Source organism: Hypomesus nipponensis, chromosome 9 (assembly GCF_054491055.1).
Source record: "Hypomesus nipponensis isolate SF chromosome 9, ASM5449105v1, whole genome shotgun sequence".
Lineage (NCBI taxonomy): Eukaryota > Metazoa > Chordata > Actinopteri > Osmeriformes > Osmeridae > Hypomesus > Hypomesus nipponensis.
The window spans coordinates 9,213,366-9,233,218 of record NC_140369.1 but is presented as its reverse complement, the minus strand read 5'-3'; the positions used below and the strand labels follow the sequence as shown (position 1 = coordinate 9,233,218).

Below are 19,853 nucleotides of genomic sequence, written 5' to 3'. Positions count from 1 at the left end.
GCTGATATCTTTCTCAGCGAACACTATATTTGAAGATTGTATTGTACATATGTCTGGTTGGTAAAATAATTGAAATAGTAGCCAACTCGATTTCGAAATGAAATGTATCATGCAAACCGGAAAACGTAAAAGTTGATTTTGTTGTGTAATGGGATGAAACTCCACAAGGTGTCGCTGCATCGCATGCAACAACACTTTTCACAGGAGCATACATACGCAGCAGCAAGCAACTCTTCTGTCAGAGCAATAAACAACAGCGAGCACAGGCGAATGAACGAATTCTTCCCCCGAAATTTGCTAGCTAGCTAGCAAGCCACTCCACAAATTAAATAAGAATATCGCAGCAACCCATCCACCCGACCCTAATGCAGGAGCTTCGGCCAGACTGACTGGGAGATGGGAATACTAAATATAATAGACCAGGTAGGTGGCTAGGTAGCTAACATGATAATAATGCTATTTTATTCGCATTCTGGATAGCTAGCTAGTAGCTAGCCAGCTACAACAACTAGCTGACTCAATGTTTCTTTCTTTACACATGTTCTTTATTAAATAAATTATCGTCTTTCTAACAAAGTCTATTTATACTCTATTGCATGGGGCTGTTAAGAAGTAAAGTAGACAGTTTACACATATATAGTTAACAGGCTAAAGATGATGCTACTTCGTACGGTGCGGATTAGATGATGTTTGGCCTGTGTGGTACTCTTGCCTACCGATTTTAGTCGCACAATGGCAATGCATGCAACCCTTAAAACCTGTGACTTTTATAAAATATTTGTTGTCTCTCTTTGCCTTGTGTTATTTGCTCGCTACAGTAGGTCCCTTGTATTGGTTTAATATAATTGTAGCAAGTGAACACATCCACAATTGCTACACGCTATTGGGCTTGCTGGCTAACACTAGTGTCACTTGTCAGACGAGTCAGCTGTGCTCGTTGTCTTGTCTGGAACCTATTTGTACAGCTAAGCAGACTACTTTAGGATTGTCTCTCTTGTATGTGTAACAAGCATTTTCTAATGATGTATTTAATTACTTACACAGCCTCAAACTATAAAGCTAGCTAGTCTGTGTTTTTCAAATGAGTGTATTGGTTGGTTTTACAACCTCCTGTCGGTTCACAAATAGTCCCAACGGCCTAGTGTTGCATTTCAACTTTGTACAATTAGCTAACTAGTATAGTCAGCCTAGCTATCGTCCTATTAGGTATTATAGGTAAGTATAATCTAGTTAAGGAGAGTAGGCAGATGCAATGATAGAATTGTAGCCAAATGTTTTGAGCCACGCACGTGAGATTTTATCGAACATAATAAGCTGCTATATACCTATACGTTCTATAATTGTTATAGACAGGCTACTGTTAGTACATTCAGCGAAATGTTAACATGGCTATTTCTTTACAGCCTCCACTGGTCCAGGCAATATTCAACCGAAATATAGAAGAAGTGACGTTTTTGTTGCACACGAAGGAAGAAGTCAATGCACTGGTAGGATCAATCAATTTCCTCACTTCTCTTGGCATTTACACAATTTCTTGACGTGAACGTCAGATAGTTAGCAAGGGATTATCTCCTTAAACAGGTGCATGGTTTGACCTGATTTGTCAACTGAAAATTGAACGAGTCTGAAGTAACCCCAGATGTAAACACAAGCCATTTTGGTCCAAATGACAGTAAACGTTGTTATCAGAATATGTTAATAGCTTTGAAGGCGTGCATAACGTGCACTTGTGCACATTAGTTTGAGCACAAGGAAAAGGTGAGCTTATAGTTAAGGGATTGATGTTAGGAAAAGCTTAGGGGATTGAAGGCCTCTTGTCTGGCATGCCAGTTCAGGGTTTTCACCCTTTCCACCTTCTAGTAATCTGACCAGCTGGCTGTCTTGACGCTATGCTCAATGTCCATCAGCATACACAATATTACACTCACACTCTCAAAAATGAAATGGAGAGGCTGCTAATGTTAAGAGGGGTGTGTAGAAATGGGAAAGTATCTGCTGAAGTGGAGTGCAAGTCCCAGTTTGCTGAGTGCATGCTTTCCATGAGCAATTGTCGAGATGTGGCCTTTTGCCAAGGTGTTAGTTAAAGACCTGCAATTTGTCAGTTGTCAGAAAAAAAAACATTAAATAAATTGCTATTGAATATCAATAGCCTATACTTTAAAATTGAATTTAGTTTTTTTTTTTTTTTTGCAGAAGTCATATCATATTTAGGCCTTCTTGGCTTGTGATTATTGGCAATTAAAATGGATTCAAGTATATTTGGATTGATTTGCTGTAAACATAATAATCTGTTTACCAAACATTTAAAAATAGTTAGAATGCTTTCGGTTGCTAGGCACATTCATCTTTGGGAATAATAATAGTGGGGTAAGGCGTGTGTGAGCTGTTGAATGGCCTACAAGCCAATATTTATTTTGGTAGTTGACATGGCCTAACAACTACAAGTTTACAGTCAGTGGCTAGGTAGGTTAGCAGTCCCTGCTGTTTGAAGTGTAGATGTGATTGGCTTGTGTTGTCTTGTCTTCTGTTTTAATATGTGGTATAAAATGGTTGCTCTGTGTATTATCACTACCATTTCTTACATTGTAATCATTGTTCCAGTTGATTTCTAAATTATTCATTTCAGAACAAATACTGAATTTAATGGTGCTCCTTGGTGATGGCTGTTGTCTGCTTATTCTCTCAGGACCAAGATCGCCGTACTCCCTTACATGCTGCTGCTTGTTTGGGCGATGTTCACATTATGGACCTCCTCATTAATTCAGGTAACTTTTTTTTTTTTTTTTGAATTAAAGTTAATTCAGGTAACTTTTTACTAGACTGGGTCATTATATCTAGCTGATTGCAATCCCATGCCACTTTTTTTTGTTGAGTCGAAAGGTGCTTTGTGAGTTTACTGTTCTTCCTTGTTTTCTTAGGTGCTAGTGTTAACGCTAAGGACCAAGGCTGGCTGACCCCCCTGCATCGTGCAGCAGCCTCACGAAACGAAGTAAGATGAACATAAATGTTGCTTATTGTGAAATGTGTACGAATGTGAAATGTGTTTCCTAAATATTTCTACAGAGTTAACATTACATGGAAATATTGATTATCCTACAAATTAACTGGAGTAGTTTAAAGTTGGTCGGTTCACATTCTTGATTATCTGCCTTGTCTCCCAGAAGGCCCTGGCACTTTTGCTGAAGCAGGGGGCGGAGGTCAACGCACGGGACAAATTCTGGCAGACACCACTCCATGTGGCTGCTGCTAACCGGGCCACACGTTGTGCTGAGGCACTGATACCTCATCTTAGCAGCCTGAATGTGGCTGACCGTTCTGGCCGGACGGCCCTGCACCACGCAGCACACAGCGGACATTTAGAGGTCAGTGAGGGGTCAAACTTTAGGGGATTTGTCCATAAAATGTTACCTGCTCCTCATCAACATTTTAGATGTGAAGGTTGTCTGCTGAAACGGTCTTTGTTCCACCCCCCCAGATGGTGAATCTGCTCCTCAACAAAGGGGCCAACCTGAGTGCCAGTGATAAGAAAGAAAGACAGCCTATTCACTGGGCTGCATACCTGGGTACGATGGACCACAAAATGACTGTGTGCACAAAAGGTTTAAGTGTATGTATGTGTATGAGGTGATTCACTCGGTAGTTGTTTCATGAATATTTATTGTGTGCTTCCTCAGGGCATCTGGAGATGGTGAAGCTGTTGGTGTCTCGCAGTGCTGATGCCATCTGCAAGGACAAGCGTGGGTACACTCCCCTCCATGCTGCTGCTGCCAGTGGCCAGATTGAGGTTGTCAAGTACATGCTGAGGCTAGGTGCAGAGGTGAGAGTTTATATACGTTTGTCTCGTCAACAAGCTTTGCTGCAGATATGCCTATGCTCTGTTATGTCTTGTGCTAATTACTTTCTCTAAATTTGTCTGTGTCTCAGATAGACGAGCCCAATGCCTTTGGAAACACGGCGCTCCACATGGCCTGCTATACAGGTCAGGAGGCAGTGGCCAGTGATCTGGTGAATCGTGGCGCCAATGTGAACCAGCCCAACCACCGTGGCTGCACACCACTGCACCTGGCTGCTGTCTCCACCAATGGAGCTCTCTGCCTTGAGTTGCTTGTCAATAACGGTGCCGATGTCAACATGCAGGTAAAGACCTTTTGGAAGGGTTTGCTACTTCTAATAGGCGTAGTTATAGCATGTCTGATGAGGTAATGACATGAATCACTGCCTATAGTTGTAAGACTGAATCAAATAGTTTCTTTGGATTGACACGTTCATGCACGGCGTGTCATTTTCTATTACAGAGTAAAGAAGGGAAGAGCCCTTTGCACATGGCCGCCATACATGGGCGCTTCACACGTTCCCAGATCCTCATCCAGAATGGTAATAACATATGCTGGAATTCAGATGCAAAACTATATTCTCTAATTTTTTCCCCACCGCCCATGGCATCTCCTGACTGTACAGGGCATACCTTTGGCCTCTTTGACCCAGAACATCTTTTCCATGCTTTTTTCTCTGTGTGCAGGTGGGGAAATCGACTGTGTGGATAAATATGGCAATACCCCTCTTCATGTTGCTGCTAAGCATGGCCATGAGCTGCTGATCAGCACTCTTATGACAAACGGTGCTGACACAGCCAGGTACATCTCTCCTTCAATAACACACTCAGATACATACACATACACTTGACAGTCTTCATCACTCTGTTGTTTCTCGCTCTCTCAGACAAGGAATTCACGGGATGTTTCCATTGCATTTGGCTGTGCTCTACGGGTTTTCAGACTGTTGTCGCAAGTTACTCTCCTCAGGTGAGATATCTAGTGCTGCCTGGTGTAGACCTTGACAAGTCATTGTAAAACTGTTTTGTGTCCATCTCACCATCACACAAACAATAACTTTGCACAGTGTCTTTCTGTAATTGGTCAAATTTAAAACTGACATGTTAGTTTCCTGGTTGTACCGGATATGTTTACTGAATCAGGCATCCCTTCCTGTGCGTCCACCCCTCAGGTCAGCTGTACAGCATTGTGTCATCTCTAAGCAATGAGCATGTGCTGTCAGCCGGTTTTGACATAAACACCCCAGACGGCATGGGGAGGACCTGCCTGCACGCCGCTGCCTCTGGAGGGTGAGTCCTCTCTCTCTGTCTGTCTGTCTGTCTGTCTGTCTCTGTTTCCAAATAAAGTACTAAAGAAATACTGAGAAAAAAAAACAAACTAATTTATGAATCAACTACATATTTTTCTTCCCACAGAAATGTTGAATGTCTTAACTTGCTATTGAGCAGCGGTGCAGACTTGAGTAAAAAGGACAAATTGGGAAAGTAAGCAGTTCTCACATTTCTCACAAATCCCTCCCCTTTCTCCCTACAAGTGTTCCACCTCTTCTGTGTTGTCTTTTCTCAGAGCTCCTTTGCACTACGCTGCAGCCAATGGGAGCTACCAGTGCACAGTTGCTCTGGTGAGTGCCGGCGCTGAGGTGAATGAGCTGGACCAGAAGGGATGCAGCCCCTTGCACTATGCCGCTGCCTCACAGACTTTCCGCAGGTGAGATGGAGGAAACTGTTTTATAATTGATTAAACTTAGATTGCTGATTCTTTGTAATGGTCATTATGGCTCCAGTCAAAGTCCAGTAAAGAAAAGAACATTGGGATTTCTCCCCAAGCATGGCACATGTGTGATGAACTCGGTGTGTTTGTGTTTTAGAGTGGACAGACATTACTCTGCCAACAGCCAAAGTGAGGAGAGGGAAAAGGAGGCTTTCTTGTAAGTCTCTGATAAAAGTGAAAAAACATTCCTGTGGCTTCTCCAATCAGAACTTTTCTGAATATTGTAAATCTAAATGGCGAAAATCCTTGTGTTTGTTTGTGGGTGTAGTTGTCTAGAGTACCTGTTGGATAATGGGGCTGACCCAGCTCTGAGGAACAGCAAGGGTTACAGTGCGGTCCACTATGCAGCTGCCCATGGCAACAAGCAAAACCTGGAGCTGGTGAGTGTCTCTCTCTGACTCTTTCTCAATGTATGTGTAGCTTTATCTGGGCCATTATGTCCCAGTTACAACAGCTTTGTGCTATTTGCTTCGGGTACTTAAAACAAAAAATAATTTTGGATCCCTAGCTTCTGGAGATGTCCTTCAACTGTCTGGGAGAGGTGGAGAGCAACGTGCCAGTCAGTCCTTTGCACTTAGCCGTGAGTAGCCTAGCAACTCTCTACCTTCATGTCCACTGGCTCAATAGTTCCTTCTCTGGACTTAAATATTAACACACACAAGTTTTGGGGATGTTCATATCGGCAGAACTTTTCTGTCAGTCCTTCTTATTCTGTAACTCCCACCCTCCAGGCATATAATGGTCACTGTGAGGCACTGAGGGTGCTGTCGGAGACGCTGGTCAGTCTGGACGTGAGGGACATTGGCGGTCGCACGGCCCTCTACCTAGCTGCTCAGAGGGGCCACGCCCAGTGTGTGGAAGTGCTACTGGGACAAGGGGCCTCCTGTTTGCTGAAAGAGTATAGACGCAAGTGGACCCCTCTCCACGTCGCAGGTGTGTGAATTTCAGCGCCAGATTCTAAAAAGCATGGCAGGTGTTTGGGTTGTGTGTATTAAGGCTTATGCCAATATTTGACTTAACTACATGGCCTAGGTGTGTCTATTAAACCCTGATTTGAATGGCAAGTGTGAGTGTGCGTGTATGTTTTCCAGAACTTGTGTCAAAATTGAACCCTTGTCCTCATCCAGCTGGCAGCGGTCAGACGGAGTGCCTGCTGAAGCTCGTCAACAGAGGAGAGAAGGCTGACGTCATCGACATGACAGACGTACAGGGACAGTGAGTCACACAGCTGAAGCATCACAAAACCATTGTCCCATTTTATTTGACAATGGGGATACCCAACATTAGGATTACTGTGTATGTTTGGAGAGAAAACAAATGGTTATAACTTGTTTTTCCCCACAAGGCAGGTTCTAGTCCGGTTTCAGTTTATTTAGTAGTCATTACGGTGTTGCTGGGAGACTAAAGCTGTGGTTTTCTATGTGCAGGACGGCCCTTATGCTGGCAGCTCTGGGCAGTCACACTGATTGTGTACACATCTTGCTGGAGAAAGGCGCAAACCCTGATGCCACAGACAAAAAGGGCCGCACTGCCCTACACAGAGCTGTGAGTAACTGCACAATCCCTAGTCCAGGTTTTGCATTTCTCATGTTAGCTTTTATCTTGCTCTCTGCATAAATGTATGTTTCTTCAACTTTGTTTCTTCTTTGCTTCTCTCTGTCTGGCTCTGCCAGGCTGTCATGGGCAGTGAGGATTGTGTGTCCGCCATATTGGAGCATGAAGCCTCTGCTCTGTGCAGGGACTCCCGGGGGCGAACCGCCTTGCATCTGGCTGCATCTTGTGGCCACACTGAGCTGCTCCGCAGCCTGCTACAGGCAGCCACATGTGCAGACCCCCTGGACTACCTGCTGGACTTCAGTGGTTACACACCGTCCCACTGGGCCGCCTACCACGGTGAGACCCCCCGCCCCCCAACCCAGATGAGGAGACACTTCCTCATTGTTTTGCTTTTTCATATTGATGTTTGAAAAAAATAAAATAACATAAAATATGTCATAAGTAATATGTAATTCTTAATTTGTGTCTTTTTTTTGTCCCCCTCAGGACATGAGGACTGTTTGGACATTTTACTTGAAAACAAACCATTTAGTATCCAGGAAGGAAACTCCTTTACCCCATTGCACTGTGCTCTGTAAGTACCATCTGTATAGCTCTTCCTCCCACAACTCTCTCCCTGGACTCCTCCTTCAGTTAGTTGATCAGAAGACGCAATCTCATTTTTTTCCCCTATAGAATAAATGGCCATGATGGTGCTGCTGAAATACTACTTGAGAGAGTTGGAACTCAGATTGTTAACATCAGAGATCCTAAAGGAAGGTGTGTGTGTGTGTCTTTATATTGTGGCGCTTGTAGAGTTGTTGCTAAATGGCATTTCTTCTGGGCAATTTGGCGTAATTTAATAATCATGTATACATCTGTTTGTGTCTGCTATGCTGTGCTTGAAGGACCCCTTTGCATGCTGCTGCCTATTCGGAGAGCGTTGCAGGCCTTCAGCTGGTCTTGGCCCAGGGGGCAGAGATCAACGCTGTGGACCAATCAGGACACTCCGCCCTCATGGTTGCAGCTGACAGTGGACATACAGCTGCTGTCGGTAAATTCAATTAGACGTCAATTAGACATTACTCGTTTTTAACCTTTTTTTAAACAAAAATACATAACTATAGAGTCAACTCTTATCTGTCAGGTTTGGGTTTGTAAGAGATGTATTGTTGTAACCATTTAGAAATCCTGCTGCACCAGGCCAAGGCAGATCTAACCCTGCTGGACGCCAACGACAACACAGCCCTCCACCTGGCCTGCAGCAAGGTGAGGTCACGGACAACACTGCCTCTGCCAACAACAGTTTAAAAATAAACTTCTTGAAGTGGACAGAGAACCGTGCTTATCTTTGGTATTCCCTCTGCAGGCCCATGAGATGTGTGCCCTGCTAATCCTGGGAGAGATCAGTGAACCCTCCCTCATCAATGCAACAAACACTGCACTGCAAATGTGAGTCGTTGTCTCAAGGTCTGAATAAAATAGTTAGAAAAGGCTCTAAAATGGAAAAAGGAACCATCAGTGTCTTTATCCTCCTTTGTGCCTTAATTTGGGGCATATTACATATGTCTTGTCCCCCTTCCGGTGGACCTTTAGGCCCCTTCATATCGCCGCAAGGAACGGTCTGGCCACAGTTGTGCAGGTGCTGCTCAGCCGAGGGGCAGCCGTCATGGCGGTGGATGAGGAGGGTGAGTCACCCCACTTGTGGTTAGTTGTTTAAAAAAAAAATCATTTGAAAATGGAGATTATTGACATTTAAGTGATAATCACAAAAATGATGGGGTATTATGAGGCTTTACTGTTAAAGTGAAGACTAAATCTAAGACTAACTATTTCTCTAAATAGTTTAATTCCTCTGTCTCTCAGGCCACACCCCAGCACTAGCATGTGCTCCTAATAAAGATGTGGCTGACTGCCTGTCCCTGATCCTCTCCACCATGAAGCCTTTCCCTCCCAAAGATGCCAGTGCTGCTGCTGTCGCTGCCTCCCACTTCAGCCTCAACTTGCTGAAGCACTGTGGCATCGCCGCCACCTGCGGACCTCTACCCAACGGCAACCTGCGTCACGCCTATGCCAAGGACCACAACGGCACCATCGGCCTCGACGGCTGCCTCACTGAGTGAGAGGAATCCCCAGCTCCCATAGTCCCCTTCTTCTACCCCTCATGTCTTTTGAAGCTCCCTTTAGGATCAACAGTGATCCAGGGGGACCTTCCACTCCTAAACCACACAAGAGCAGGAATATACTTAGATTCACATGCGTGCGTGTCTGTATATGCGTGTGTCTACCTGTGTGTTTGTTGATTACTCCCTGATGAGTGCAGTCAAACCTATATGCAATTATTTGCCTCTCCTCTGTGTTGTTTGTCTGGAGCTAGGGTAATCTCAGATGCTCCCCTTCATGGTGCAGAAGAACGCACATCACTAATTGATCATTTGTAGTTGCTCCATTCTTCTGAGATGGTCTTCAAAAGTTGTGTATCCGTTTGGTTACATTAACAAATGCACTTAGCATGTGTGACTGACAGCTATGGATCATATACTAGGTTTAGTTTTATGCTGAGATCTAAGTCCTTTTGTAGTTGACTGTTGATAGAGGAATTTACCAAAAGAAAATCCCAATACAGTGAACACTGACTTCACAGGAAGAAAACATGCTCCACCACTCAACTAGAAATGTATTGTCCTTTAACTAAATGGTGCAATATTCAGCTATCCTCTTGTTCTTGGCCTCTCTTTAAAGACAATTTCATAGTTAAAATGGGAGGAAGAGAAAAAGATTGGTTTGACTGTACAGGGAAGTGTTTGAAGAGTTAGTGCTCTGAAGAGAACCCCCATATATGATTACTTGCTAGTGTTCACACACCTAGGGTTTGGACCCTAAAGGTCACCAAAATATTCCTTATTGGCTCAGGTGATTTGTTAGCCACGTTTCAGGTCTGGTGTCTATGATTAACAATGCTTGCCTGCATATATGTGGAGGAGGATCAAACTGTTTTGGTAATTAGAAGTTATTTATAGGTTTTAAAATGAAGAGTAAATACAACTACAATACACAACACAAGATATTATAGATAAAAGTTTAGTTTACAAGATGAATGAAAAGGACAAAGCCTTCTTGGGTTTTCTACATAATCTCCCTCCTAAATTCACATGAAGGTGTGGGTCTGCTCAAACCCCACTTCTATTGTTGACTATTAACTGCAATTGACCACAATATATTTGCAGCATAAGATGTGTCTTGAAAGTTTCTAAACAATTAAAACATGTTGTGCCTATGAAAAACAGAGAATTACCGAGGGGGAAAAAACAGACCCCATGTTCTCTATCCTCTGACCCAGCACCTTATTCCTGATTGTTTGAGACTTAATAAGAGAACAATTCTAGAGCGACATTTATAAAACAATACAACCCTGATTCAGAAATGGGAGAAGCACACATACTGGTGATGATTGATAAGCTATATTATTGTTGTGTACTTATGTTGTTACTTGTTTACGCAATCTCAACAACAGATTCATTAGTCAATATAGTTGCACAAAAAAAGAGCCATACATCTAGTAGGAAAGTGAAAGTGTTGTCAATATAGCTGCTGAAATACTGTCATTCTTTTTTAAGAATTCTATTCAGTTTTCATAAATGTAGATCTTCATTTAGTGTTTTTTTTTTATTTATCAGAAGCAATATTCACACAGCATTTAACTTATTTTATTCTTCTCTTAACTGTTGTCATAAGGTTTTTGGTATTCTTACCTAATTAAGTAACTAAAAGGTTTTTGAAGGGATTTATTTGCACTCTACCTCCAAAGATGAAATGAAAGTGTTTTCAATAGGAGTGCATAGATTTTATCAGCAATCTACCAAAGGTTCTGTTTTGAAATCTACTGTCCTTCCAAGGACACATTTGTTTTGTTGTTTTGTATTTTTTCTTGTCAAACAGCCAATTATGTTGAAAATAATGATCCTCTATTATTCATTCAGTTGGCATGTAATGTAAGCTCTCAACCGTTAACATCAAATTTTGGCAAGTAGAAAAGGTCAAATGTCTTATCTTATGACATTTCATTTGGACTCTTCTATTATTTATTTCAAGCTTTAAGAATTCAACGTATTGACCTCACATTTGTCAACTCTACAAATGTAACCGTTTTTATTGACTGAAATGGATGGAATTTGTCATCTGTGCATCAGCTTAAACTATTTTGCATTACAATTTGTCTCAATTCACGACCAGTTTACCTTGTCGCTATTGGCGATGATCTTCTTCTGTTATGTTTTGTAGATTTCTTAAAACAGAAGAAGTAAACTTGCAGTTAAAAATAATTTACATTTGACAGTATTTAATCCCGTTCATGTACCTTTTTATTGATTGGGAACTTTAAACAGATGTATTTGCCCTCTAAAGTCCTGGCCTGTGATGAGCATCAGTGTGTATGCAGCTTCATCGTTCACTCAATAAGTAGGGTTAGCATCACTTAAAATGTACAAAGTTCAATAGTTCAAACATTTCTTTTTTCTTTTTCTTGTCAATCTATAGTTCCGTTAGTCTATACTTTTGAGTTCAATAGTGCTAGAGGTGCAGATTGTTTGAAAGTTCCTAGCAGCAAAAAAATTGTCTTGGGGTATTGCTAAAATTGGAAGTTGTAGTTATTTATGGGTGGCAAATTTTGTAACTTTTTGAGAAGACAATCAGTTTATTATCACAAGGGCTCTTAAAATTGTCTGAAATGCTCCCTATTTTACTTATTTTTTAAAGTATGTGTGCTTGCTTCCATTTCTCCCCTGCAACAAGTGGAACATTGTAGTTGTCTTGTGGTGGAGTTACCAGTAAGTCAGAGAAGGCAAGTAACTCCACTGAAAACCGAAAACATCTTCGTTCCTTTGTTGTAATTTCTTCTTTTGACACGCCCCTGTCTTATCAGTTATGCAATTTACCCTAGAACTGTTCTCTTTAAATGGATTATCGGTAACATTTTGGGCATCTCTGTAGATGTACATACTAGTCAAAACGAATAACACTGATGCATCCATTTCTTGAATCATTGCAACTTGAGATTCATTGGTCCTGGTGCATTCAATCATAGGGCTAGGAAGGAATTGAGCTTGGAAAGAAAAATAATTGTTAAACTACAAGCTTACATTGCACCTATTTTGTGGCCAGTACTTGTATTCCACAAGGTACTAAATATCAACATCTATGAAAATGTATTATATACTCAATGACCATCACATTATATAGGGATAGCAAATGCCAAAACCAGTGTCATTGTTGTTCCTCATATTTATACTACTATAATACAGAAAATGATTGTATTAAGCTACCTGAACTTTGTGGCATTTTACATATAAGCCTTTTTTATATGATGTCAGAGACTGCTTAGTTCAATGAAGTGAGATCACATCGCGTAATAAGCCATTCAATAATAGCATTCTTATCCACATTCATGGGTGGCTTACTGTGTTGCATATTATTTTTAGGTTAGTTATATGAGTTGCAACTAACAACTACAACTTGATTCAATTAATTCCCCCCCCGGATATTGTGCAACATTTCATTGTCCATGGCTCCTAAGGAACATATAGTAGTTTCTGATGAAAAATATAATTCCTTTTTTGGAACAAATATCTTGGCAACGGGAGTTTCTTAACAAGTAATTGGATGCCAAAATACTTCAAGACAAAATATATAGCTTAGTTGAGGCTTTTGATAAACTCCACAACCTGTTTCGCCATTTTATTATTTGTTACCTCCTCACCCTGTATTACCATTCCGTTTACACTGTGGATTTAGAGGAGCAATGTACTTATGGGAAACCATAGGATGGCAGAAAGTATTTTCGATTTTCATTGGTGCATCAAGAACAACAACAACAAACCTTTTGGGACAATTTTCATTCATTTTTGACCCCAAAGCACTTATTTCATGAATAAGCACTTTTGTATATTTAATATCTCTATATGTATATGTGTATGTATACATATGTTACCTATGTAGATATTAACTTATATGTAGGAATGTTTGTATCAGAAGTAGTGGGATGAGAGCAGATGAAATGGTGATCCTTTACCCATGATCCTCGTGATGTCGTGTGTGAATGCATGTGAGCAACAGTGAGAGAGACATTTCCTTTTATGGGAGGGACATCTCTTGGAGGCTCAAAGGGGGGCAGTCAAACATTTGAGGTTGCACTTTTGTGTGCGCAGCACATTTAAATACATTTCAGACAGAAAAGAATACTTGCACTGCCTTTCTGTACGTTGCCAAATAAACGGGATAAAAATTAGAACAACATTTTGATTTAAGAATATTTCAACTGAGCCATATTACAAACAAAAGTGAATGTATGGTTTAAATTAGGAAGGGGTTTAAATGATGTTGCTGCACTGTTAAAACAAGAAGTAGAAATAATGGAAGATAATGAAATATTAAGCAAACACATTTCCCCCAGTTTCCTCATTGAATCATTGTTCTGTAACTCTGTCATCTTGCGTGAACTGCTATTCCGTCAAGTCCTTGCAATTTATGGGATGAATTTTCAGGTCAAGTCATTGTCATTTGAGCCATTGCAAGATATCAGCACACACAATGGATTAGTTTGCATCAAAAGCTTGTGGATTGCATATGCTCTGCTTGTGCATAGCACAATGCCTTACTTCTAGCAGCACTTCTCAATCTAATGTATTTTTTTACATTAATTGCATTCGATAATTGCATCTTTTTTTCCCTTAGTGCTTTCTTTCAACAGTTGCACAGACTTGCTCACAATTCTTCAGTCAGTAGCTATAGATGGAAACACTTTTTGAGATTGCCTTACAATACCTCTGAGTAAGAGTGTTTTGTTGTTTTTGAAACATTTTCTTTACAGCACACTACATTTGTGAATGTGTCTGTTTTTGTCTTATATGAAAACCATATCAAAACTATTGACCTCAATTTTTAACAGAACACCCCTGCTGTTAAAGACCCTCAAGTGCCGAAGAAATGTCAATTTTTCTGTTGACAAAAAATATACATTTTAAGTGAGATTGGTCTCTTTTCAGTGTGTCAGCACAAAGAGATTGACAACATATTTTTGAATGGCAAATAGGAGGTTTAACAATTGTTTGTCCTTTTTATGGTGTTTTTCTGTCTTAATACAGGCTATTGAACTAAATACTGCATCAGTCAGGCAGATATTACTCATACCTAAATGGGATAGACATTTTTCTTGGGGTGAACATTTTATGCAACTGTAAAGTCATCTCTTTTTTTCTTGGTTATAAATCCATAATTAAATAACTAATTAGAATGATTATATCTTGCAATGGCTCAGAAGACCATGGCCTCACCATTAAAAGCTTCCACCTTAACAAATCTTCAATTTTACAAAAATATATAATTATATAATGAATGTGCATGCTGCAAAACCGGCCTAGTTGTAACATTGTTATTTATATAATTGTGTTGCTTTGCTGCAAAAAGCATTAGTCACACCTGAAGAGCATGTTGGGTAATTGAGAAGAGTAAAATTGAACCTACTGTAAGATGTTGAGTACTGTAACGAGTTATGAGATATGTTAGGAAAGACAATACATTGGAAAGGGAATCAGAAATTAAGCATCATTTTCTTTTCCCCAAAAAACTACAATAAAGCAGGGTACTTGGAATTTTGGGCAACTTATCGAATGTTGTGCAGAATTGTATGGGTTAAGTGAAATTATATGAAAATCTATAGATTCACGTTCTAGTTGCATAATGAAGCTGCCTTTAACTTTGAAACACTAAAGTTGATAAAAATGAAAGTATTAATTGAAGATGGAATATTGCCACGCAAATTTAAATGAAAAGAGATACATTTGGGGAATGTGTGTTGGGTGGGTTTGTTATGTTACAGTATAGTAGGGACGTACAACAGTGAGCTATGGTTGTGGTCTCTAGTCCTCTGGGATATTTATCCCAATTACCTCTAGGACACAGGTGTCCTTCATTACTTGAAAACTCATTGGATTAAGGCGATAGCTAGACAGCTCCTTTTTTGTTGTGTCTTTAATTCCCATTTAAAGGTATTTCATGATTATAACATAATGGCTTGCATGACTTTTCTCATGTAGCCAAATGTTAATTTCCTTTAGATGGCATTTATTGTGATAGACTAGTCTCTTACCTGTGTGCGTTCATTGGATTATTAGCTGTACAATTCCCTTGTTAAACACATTTACTCAAAAAAACAAAAAATAAATAATTGTATTGCCCCTATTTCAGCTTTATTTATGGAGAAAGACAAGACAGAGAAAGAGAGAGGAAGACATGCAGGCAATGACCTGGGCCGGAATAAACCCAAGGCCCTTGAGTCAAGACCTTAGCCTTAGTGGTATGAGCCACAGGGGCACCACACACAAATTTACTTGATCCACACTCCACTAATTTATTTTTAAAATGTATTTCTCAAGGAGTAACCATTGTTCTTTTACTCTTAATCTCTATTAATCTTATCCAAAACAAATTGAAAGTGTGTAAACAAATTCAGTATTCAGGATACTTTGCACCAATTTAAAGAGTATTTTAATCTCTTGATACAATAGTTTATTTGTCCTACATGTCACTATTTGCAGATTCACATACAGTGACTTGAAAGATGTCACTGCTGCTAGATTAAGTTATGAATTGTAGTGCTCCATGAAAACTGGTGTTAACTTATGTTTTTTTTTTCCTTTCCTTTTACAATAGTTGTCTTCTTTTAAATACTTCAGGGACATTAATGCTACCACAGCAAGTGCTTTGCATTTCTATAATTTCTTTTTTTAAAGGGCAGTTAATCAGTACCTCCCTCAATCCAAATAGACTATTTATGAAGGGAATGCATGCCCCCAGATGGACAGCTTTCTTTAGTGTGACTATGTTTTACTAGACAAGCCATAATTTGGCATCAAGCAACTTACCTCAAAATATTGGTGTCGTACAAGGATTTTACCCAAATCAATATATCTTTTAGATATATTGTACCTCATTGGAGAGTAAACGTCGTGATACATATGCAACGTTACTTTTTATTTCTTTCATGTTTAATGGTTGTTTCATGACCTAACACAGTTGTTTATATCTACTACAATATGTATTGGATTGAAAATAAGAGTAGTTTATGAATCAAATGACATCCACTACAAAAATGCCACAGTATAAGCAACCAAAGGAGAGAGATGTTTTCAGATAATGTTGTTTCACATCATAAAGTACCTTCTTTACTAGAGTTGTGCACATTTTTATGTATACTGCACATGTAAGTCTAGCTGTCTAGGGATTTAGTTTGGTTTGAAGATCATGTAGGCTAAATATTTTTGTGCAAAATGTTAACTTAAGTATACTCAGCCTGTGCATACTTTCTTGCTTCATCAGGAATCAATTTAACAAATGTAGAACAATTCATTTCCGAACTCATAAATTTTAAGGCAAAACGGTCTTCCATCCATGCCAACTAAAAGCCTTATAGTTGATCAATTTGAGGTCACCTCCCAGACACACAACTATAACAGACAGGGTGTAAGATGTCTTCACTGTGGCTATATATAACACATAAACATTTATTAATTTGATAATTGGCAGAATATATTTTAGAAGCATATATCCAAATAATTACTTGTGCTATTATCGTGAACTTCTTCTGGATGTCTTTATTATAATTAGTTTTCTATGGTTTGTTTCATGCCTTAGTCTTGGTTGGCTAGCCATGTTTGAAAGACTAGCCTTTGAAGGGACTTGACAGATCATATGTAAAACTAGAGATCCAAGTTGTAGCTAAGATACCAGGCGTTTGGTGCAAATAAATGTAAAAGCAATAGTGACAAGTGCACTTTGGAGAGTCTTTGAAGCACAGCATCACTAGAATGCACAGCAAATACAGGAACTGTGCATAGATTGTTGATTTTGAATATACAAAAATGCATTTTTAATTAATTTAATTAATTAATTTGATTAGTAGGGTTATACATGTTTTACTTAATAATATTAGTATAATGACAAATATTATGACAAATACAAAAATTTAATGAGAAAAATGAAGTTGTAGCTTAAACTGATCAGTAGCTAGTTTTATGCAACCCCTTAAATTGGGCCTCTCCGTTTGTAAATAGATATGTTTCCTGTATTGTGATGTATTCAAAGTTTGTGTCATTTTTTAAATAACATCAAGGCACTGGTTTTAGTTGAGATGGTCATAGAGGATTATATTTTGTGTATAGGAGAGAATGGGTTGTTATGCCAGAAAAACTCTGCTGTTGGCTGCTGTTTAATGTGTGATGTTTTAGGTATTATCTGTTTGGTCCTCATTATGTCAAAATATGTTCATTAATATGAGAGAACTATGTGCATGAATTGGTGTCAGCAAAAAGGCAAAGAAGTAGTGTGTGTACAGTAGATGTTTCAATCTACATAATGACACTTTCCAAGTTTACAAATAAGGTGAATAATATAATTTTTTAATTGGTAAAACAAAATACATTCCCTTTTAAACACAAGTGATGTTTCTTAGATTTTGGTGCTATGGTCTGTTATAATCTTTGATTAGTCCTTACATTTGCTTTAATTAGAGTAAAAAAAATATAAATATATATAGAACAATTTAAGCTGGCAAGGTTGATGATGTATTATACAGTGTCCAAAGTAATATATAAGGTCATACAAATTAAAGGACCTGTGAATTAAATAATTAACAATTTAAGAGGTTGGCAGGAAACAGTCCATTAAGTTAACTTCCCTCTGTATTATTTTGATTCTGAAATATATGCTTAGTTTTCAAAGAGCAGAGGTATCTTGGATTTTTTTAAATCACTGGAAATTGTTAAGAATTATACTGTTACAAAGTTTTTTTTATTTTTCCCAATAGGCCAGCTAAGACAGTTATTGCACCTTAACTCTATTCTTGCTACAAACATTGAATGATTATAAAGGCCACTTAAATTATAAATGCAGTGTACTCCTTTTTGGTTCTACAGGAGGTACCTTCTTTCATCCTGACTTCTGCTAGCGTGGATGTAGGTTGAAACTATTACAGGGTTGCAGTTCAGTGCTAAACTCATATTTTGTTATTTAAAGTGAGACTCTGGCATAATGACTGCCCACCAGTGTGAGCTGGAGGTAAACTTTCCATGGTGCCCTACCCTCTGGCCTGACCATACATTCAGGTGGTGCAATGAGAAAATGAACTGCTCTTTCAGGACCCAGCTTTTACTTGCCTTTTTGCACCTTTGGCTTCATTAAGTAGGGATTGGCTGGTGCTAGTTGATATTGAGCATGTCTGCATTTGGTCATCGTATATATTCCTTGGTTTATAGCCTTAAGTTGCTCAGAGATGAGGCTTATGTTGTGTTTTCAAGCAAGAGATAGAAGTTTCAGAAATAGGTTATAGTAACAACTCAAAAAGGTTTCTGCGTAAAATCTCTAATTTTAAGTTCAAAATCCATGCTATGTAAATAGATTAAAATGTGACTTAGGTTTCCTACCTCCTTGATACACAGCTGTCAGCTTAGCTCCTAACCACCTTCTTCATGTTTCAAAGAATGAAATAAATATTAATTATTTTAATCATTAGGGCAAAAGCTAATGTGAGCTTGACTGCGTGTATTTATGTGATGTATGCGTACATGGAAGGAAAGATGATATCACAACCACTGGAATGTGAAGCCAAACTGTATTAAATTAAATCTAATCTCTTTTGAACCTCTAACTGTTGTAGCATAAATTAAACATAACTGAGTACACATTGGTTGTTATTCATACATGTAGTGACATGGTACTTTTTTTACATAACATCCTCTTCAGTATCCTTAAATAAGTCTGCATATTTTTAATAGAAAGGTGCATTTTACATGTGCAAGTTGAGCCATACATCTAAAGATCAAGTTTACAACTGTAACTGTGTATGATTATGAGATTAACTGAAAAGCAACAAGTAACAAATGCTCCTATTTTAGTCTGACGATGGGAATATGATGCATGTGGTGTTTATGATAGAAGGGAAAACTTATCATATCCAGCCTTAAACCTTTCAGAAACTCTAGATCTTTGATAATTTCTGTCACCATCTTGCCCCCAATTTAATAAACCTTTGGTATTTGATTAACGCAGAGGAATGTGAGATACAATTAGTAGGGAGTGAGGATATTGGGGAGATACCCTATACATACTGTATATCCCCACCTCTGAACTTATCTCCTACCTGTTAATGTTTTTATGTGACAATGCAATCTTTGAAAGCACTTTGCCTTGTTAGAACATAAATGTGCTAGTGAATTGTTAATTGTTACGTATGTGTAAAAATACATGATTAAACTAAAACAAAATCTGTAGACCTTTCAGACACCAAGAAACCAAGGCATCCTATAAGATTATTTTATACAATGTATGCTGCAGCCTATGAGTCCTGTCATTTAGTGTTGTGGCTTCTGATTGGTTATGTTTAAATAAAGTGCTATTGCTTATATCTATTAATTATGTTTCTCATGGATTCTTTTTACTTGTCTTACACTTGTAGAACCATCATATATAACACACACTGATATGCCCTATTGTATCTTTTACAGTGCACAAAACAGAACACAAAGGACAATGATATTTTGTAATTCCACAGGAGAGAACCAGAGGGAAGAGTCATGGATTCATCTCAATGTAGAAAATATACCAAATGTAATGCTTAACTTGAATTACAAAGAGTTTCACTTAAAACAAGCAAGGAATCCCAAA

At 39.0% G+C, this 19,853-nt stretch overlaps 1 protein-coding gene across 1 annotated transcript; it reads left to right on the top strand.

Annotated features, from left to right (window-relative positions):
• Positions 1-238: 238 nt before the first annotated feature.
• ankrd52b (ankyrin repeat domain 52b) lies at positions 239-19,601 on the top strand. The gene is made up of 28 exons (XM_084705555.1): positions 239-423; positions 1,404-1,487; positions 2,687-2,765; positions 2,919-2,989; positions 3,162-3,362; positions 3,476-3,563; positions 3,675-3,817; positions 3,925-4,137; positions 4,296-4,374; positions 4,520-4,634; positions 4,720-4,802; positions 5,005-5,122; positions 5,249-5,317; positions 5,400-5,540; positions 5,701-5,760; positions 5,872-5,983; positions 6,112-6,183; positions 6,335-6,536; positions 6,731-6,818; positions 7,031-7,148; positions 7,277-7,496; positions 7,647-7,734; positions 7,836-7,919; positions 8,048-8,193; positions 8,326-8,408; positions 8,509-8,591; positions 8,736-8,827; positions 9,006-19,601. Exons 1-28 carry the CDS (start codon positions 397-399, stop codon positions 9,260-9,262), a joined length of 3,216 nt encoding a protein of 1,071 aa, XP_084561681.1. The 5' UTR covers positions 239-396; the 3' UTR covers positions 9,263-19,601.
• The last annotated feature ends 252 nt before the right edge of the window (positions 19,602-19,853 follow it).

What these genes read in the sequence shown, in the direction of transcription:
- ankrd52b (XM_084705555.1), top strand. Translation starts at nt 397, where the DNA reads ATGGGAATACTAAATATAATAGACCAG. An exon ending in GACCCCTCTCCACGTCGCAG is followed by an intron (nt 6,537 to 6,730) that starts GTGTGTGAATTT and finishes GTCCTCATCCAG; the next exon opens with CTGGCAGCGGTCAGACGGAG. An exon ending in TGGACATACAGCTGCTGTCG is followed by an intron (nt 8,194 to 8,325) that starts GTAAATTCAATT and finishes GTAACCATTTAG; the next exon opens with AAATCCTGCTGCACCAGGCC.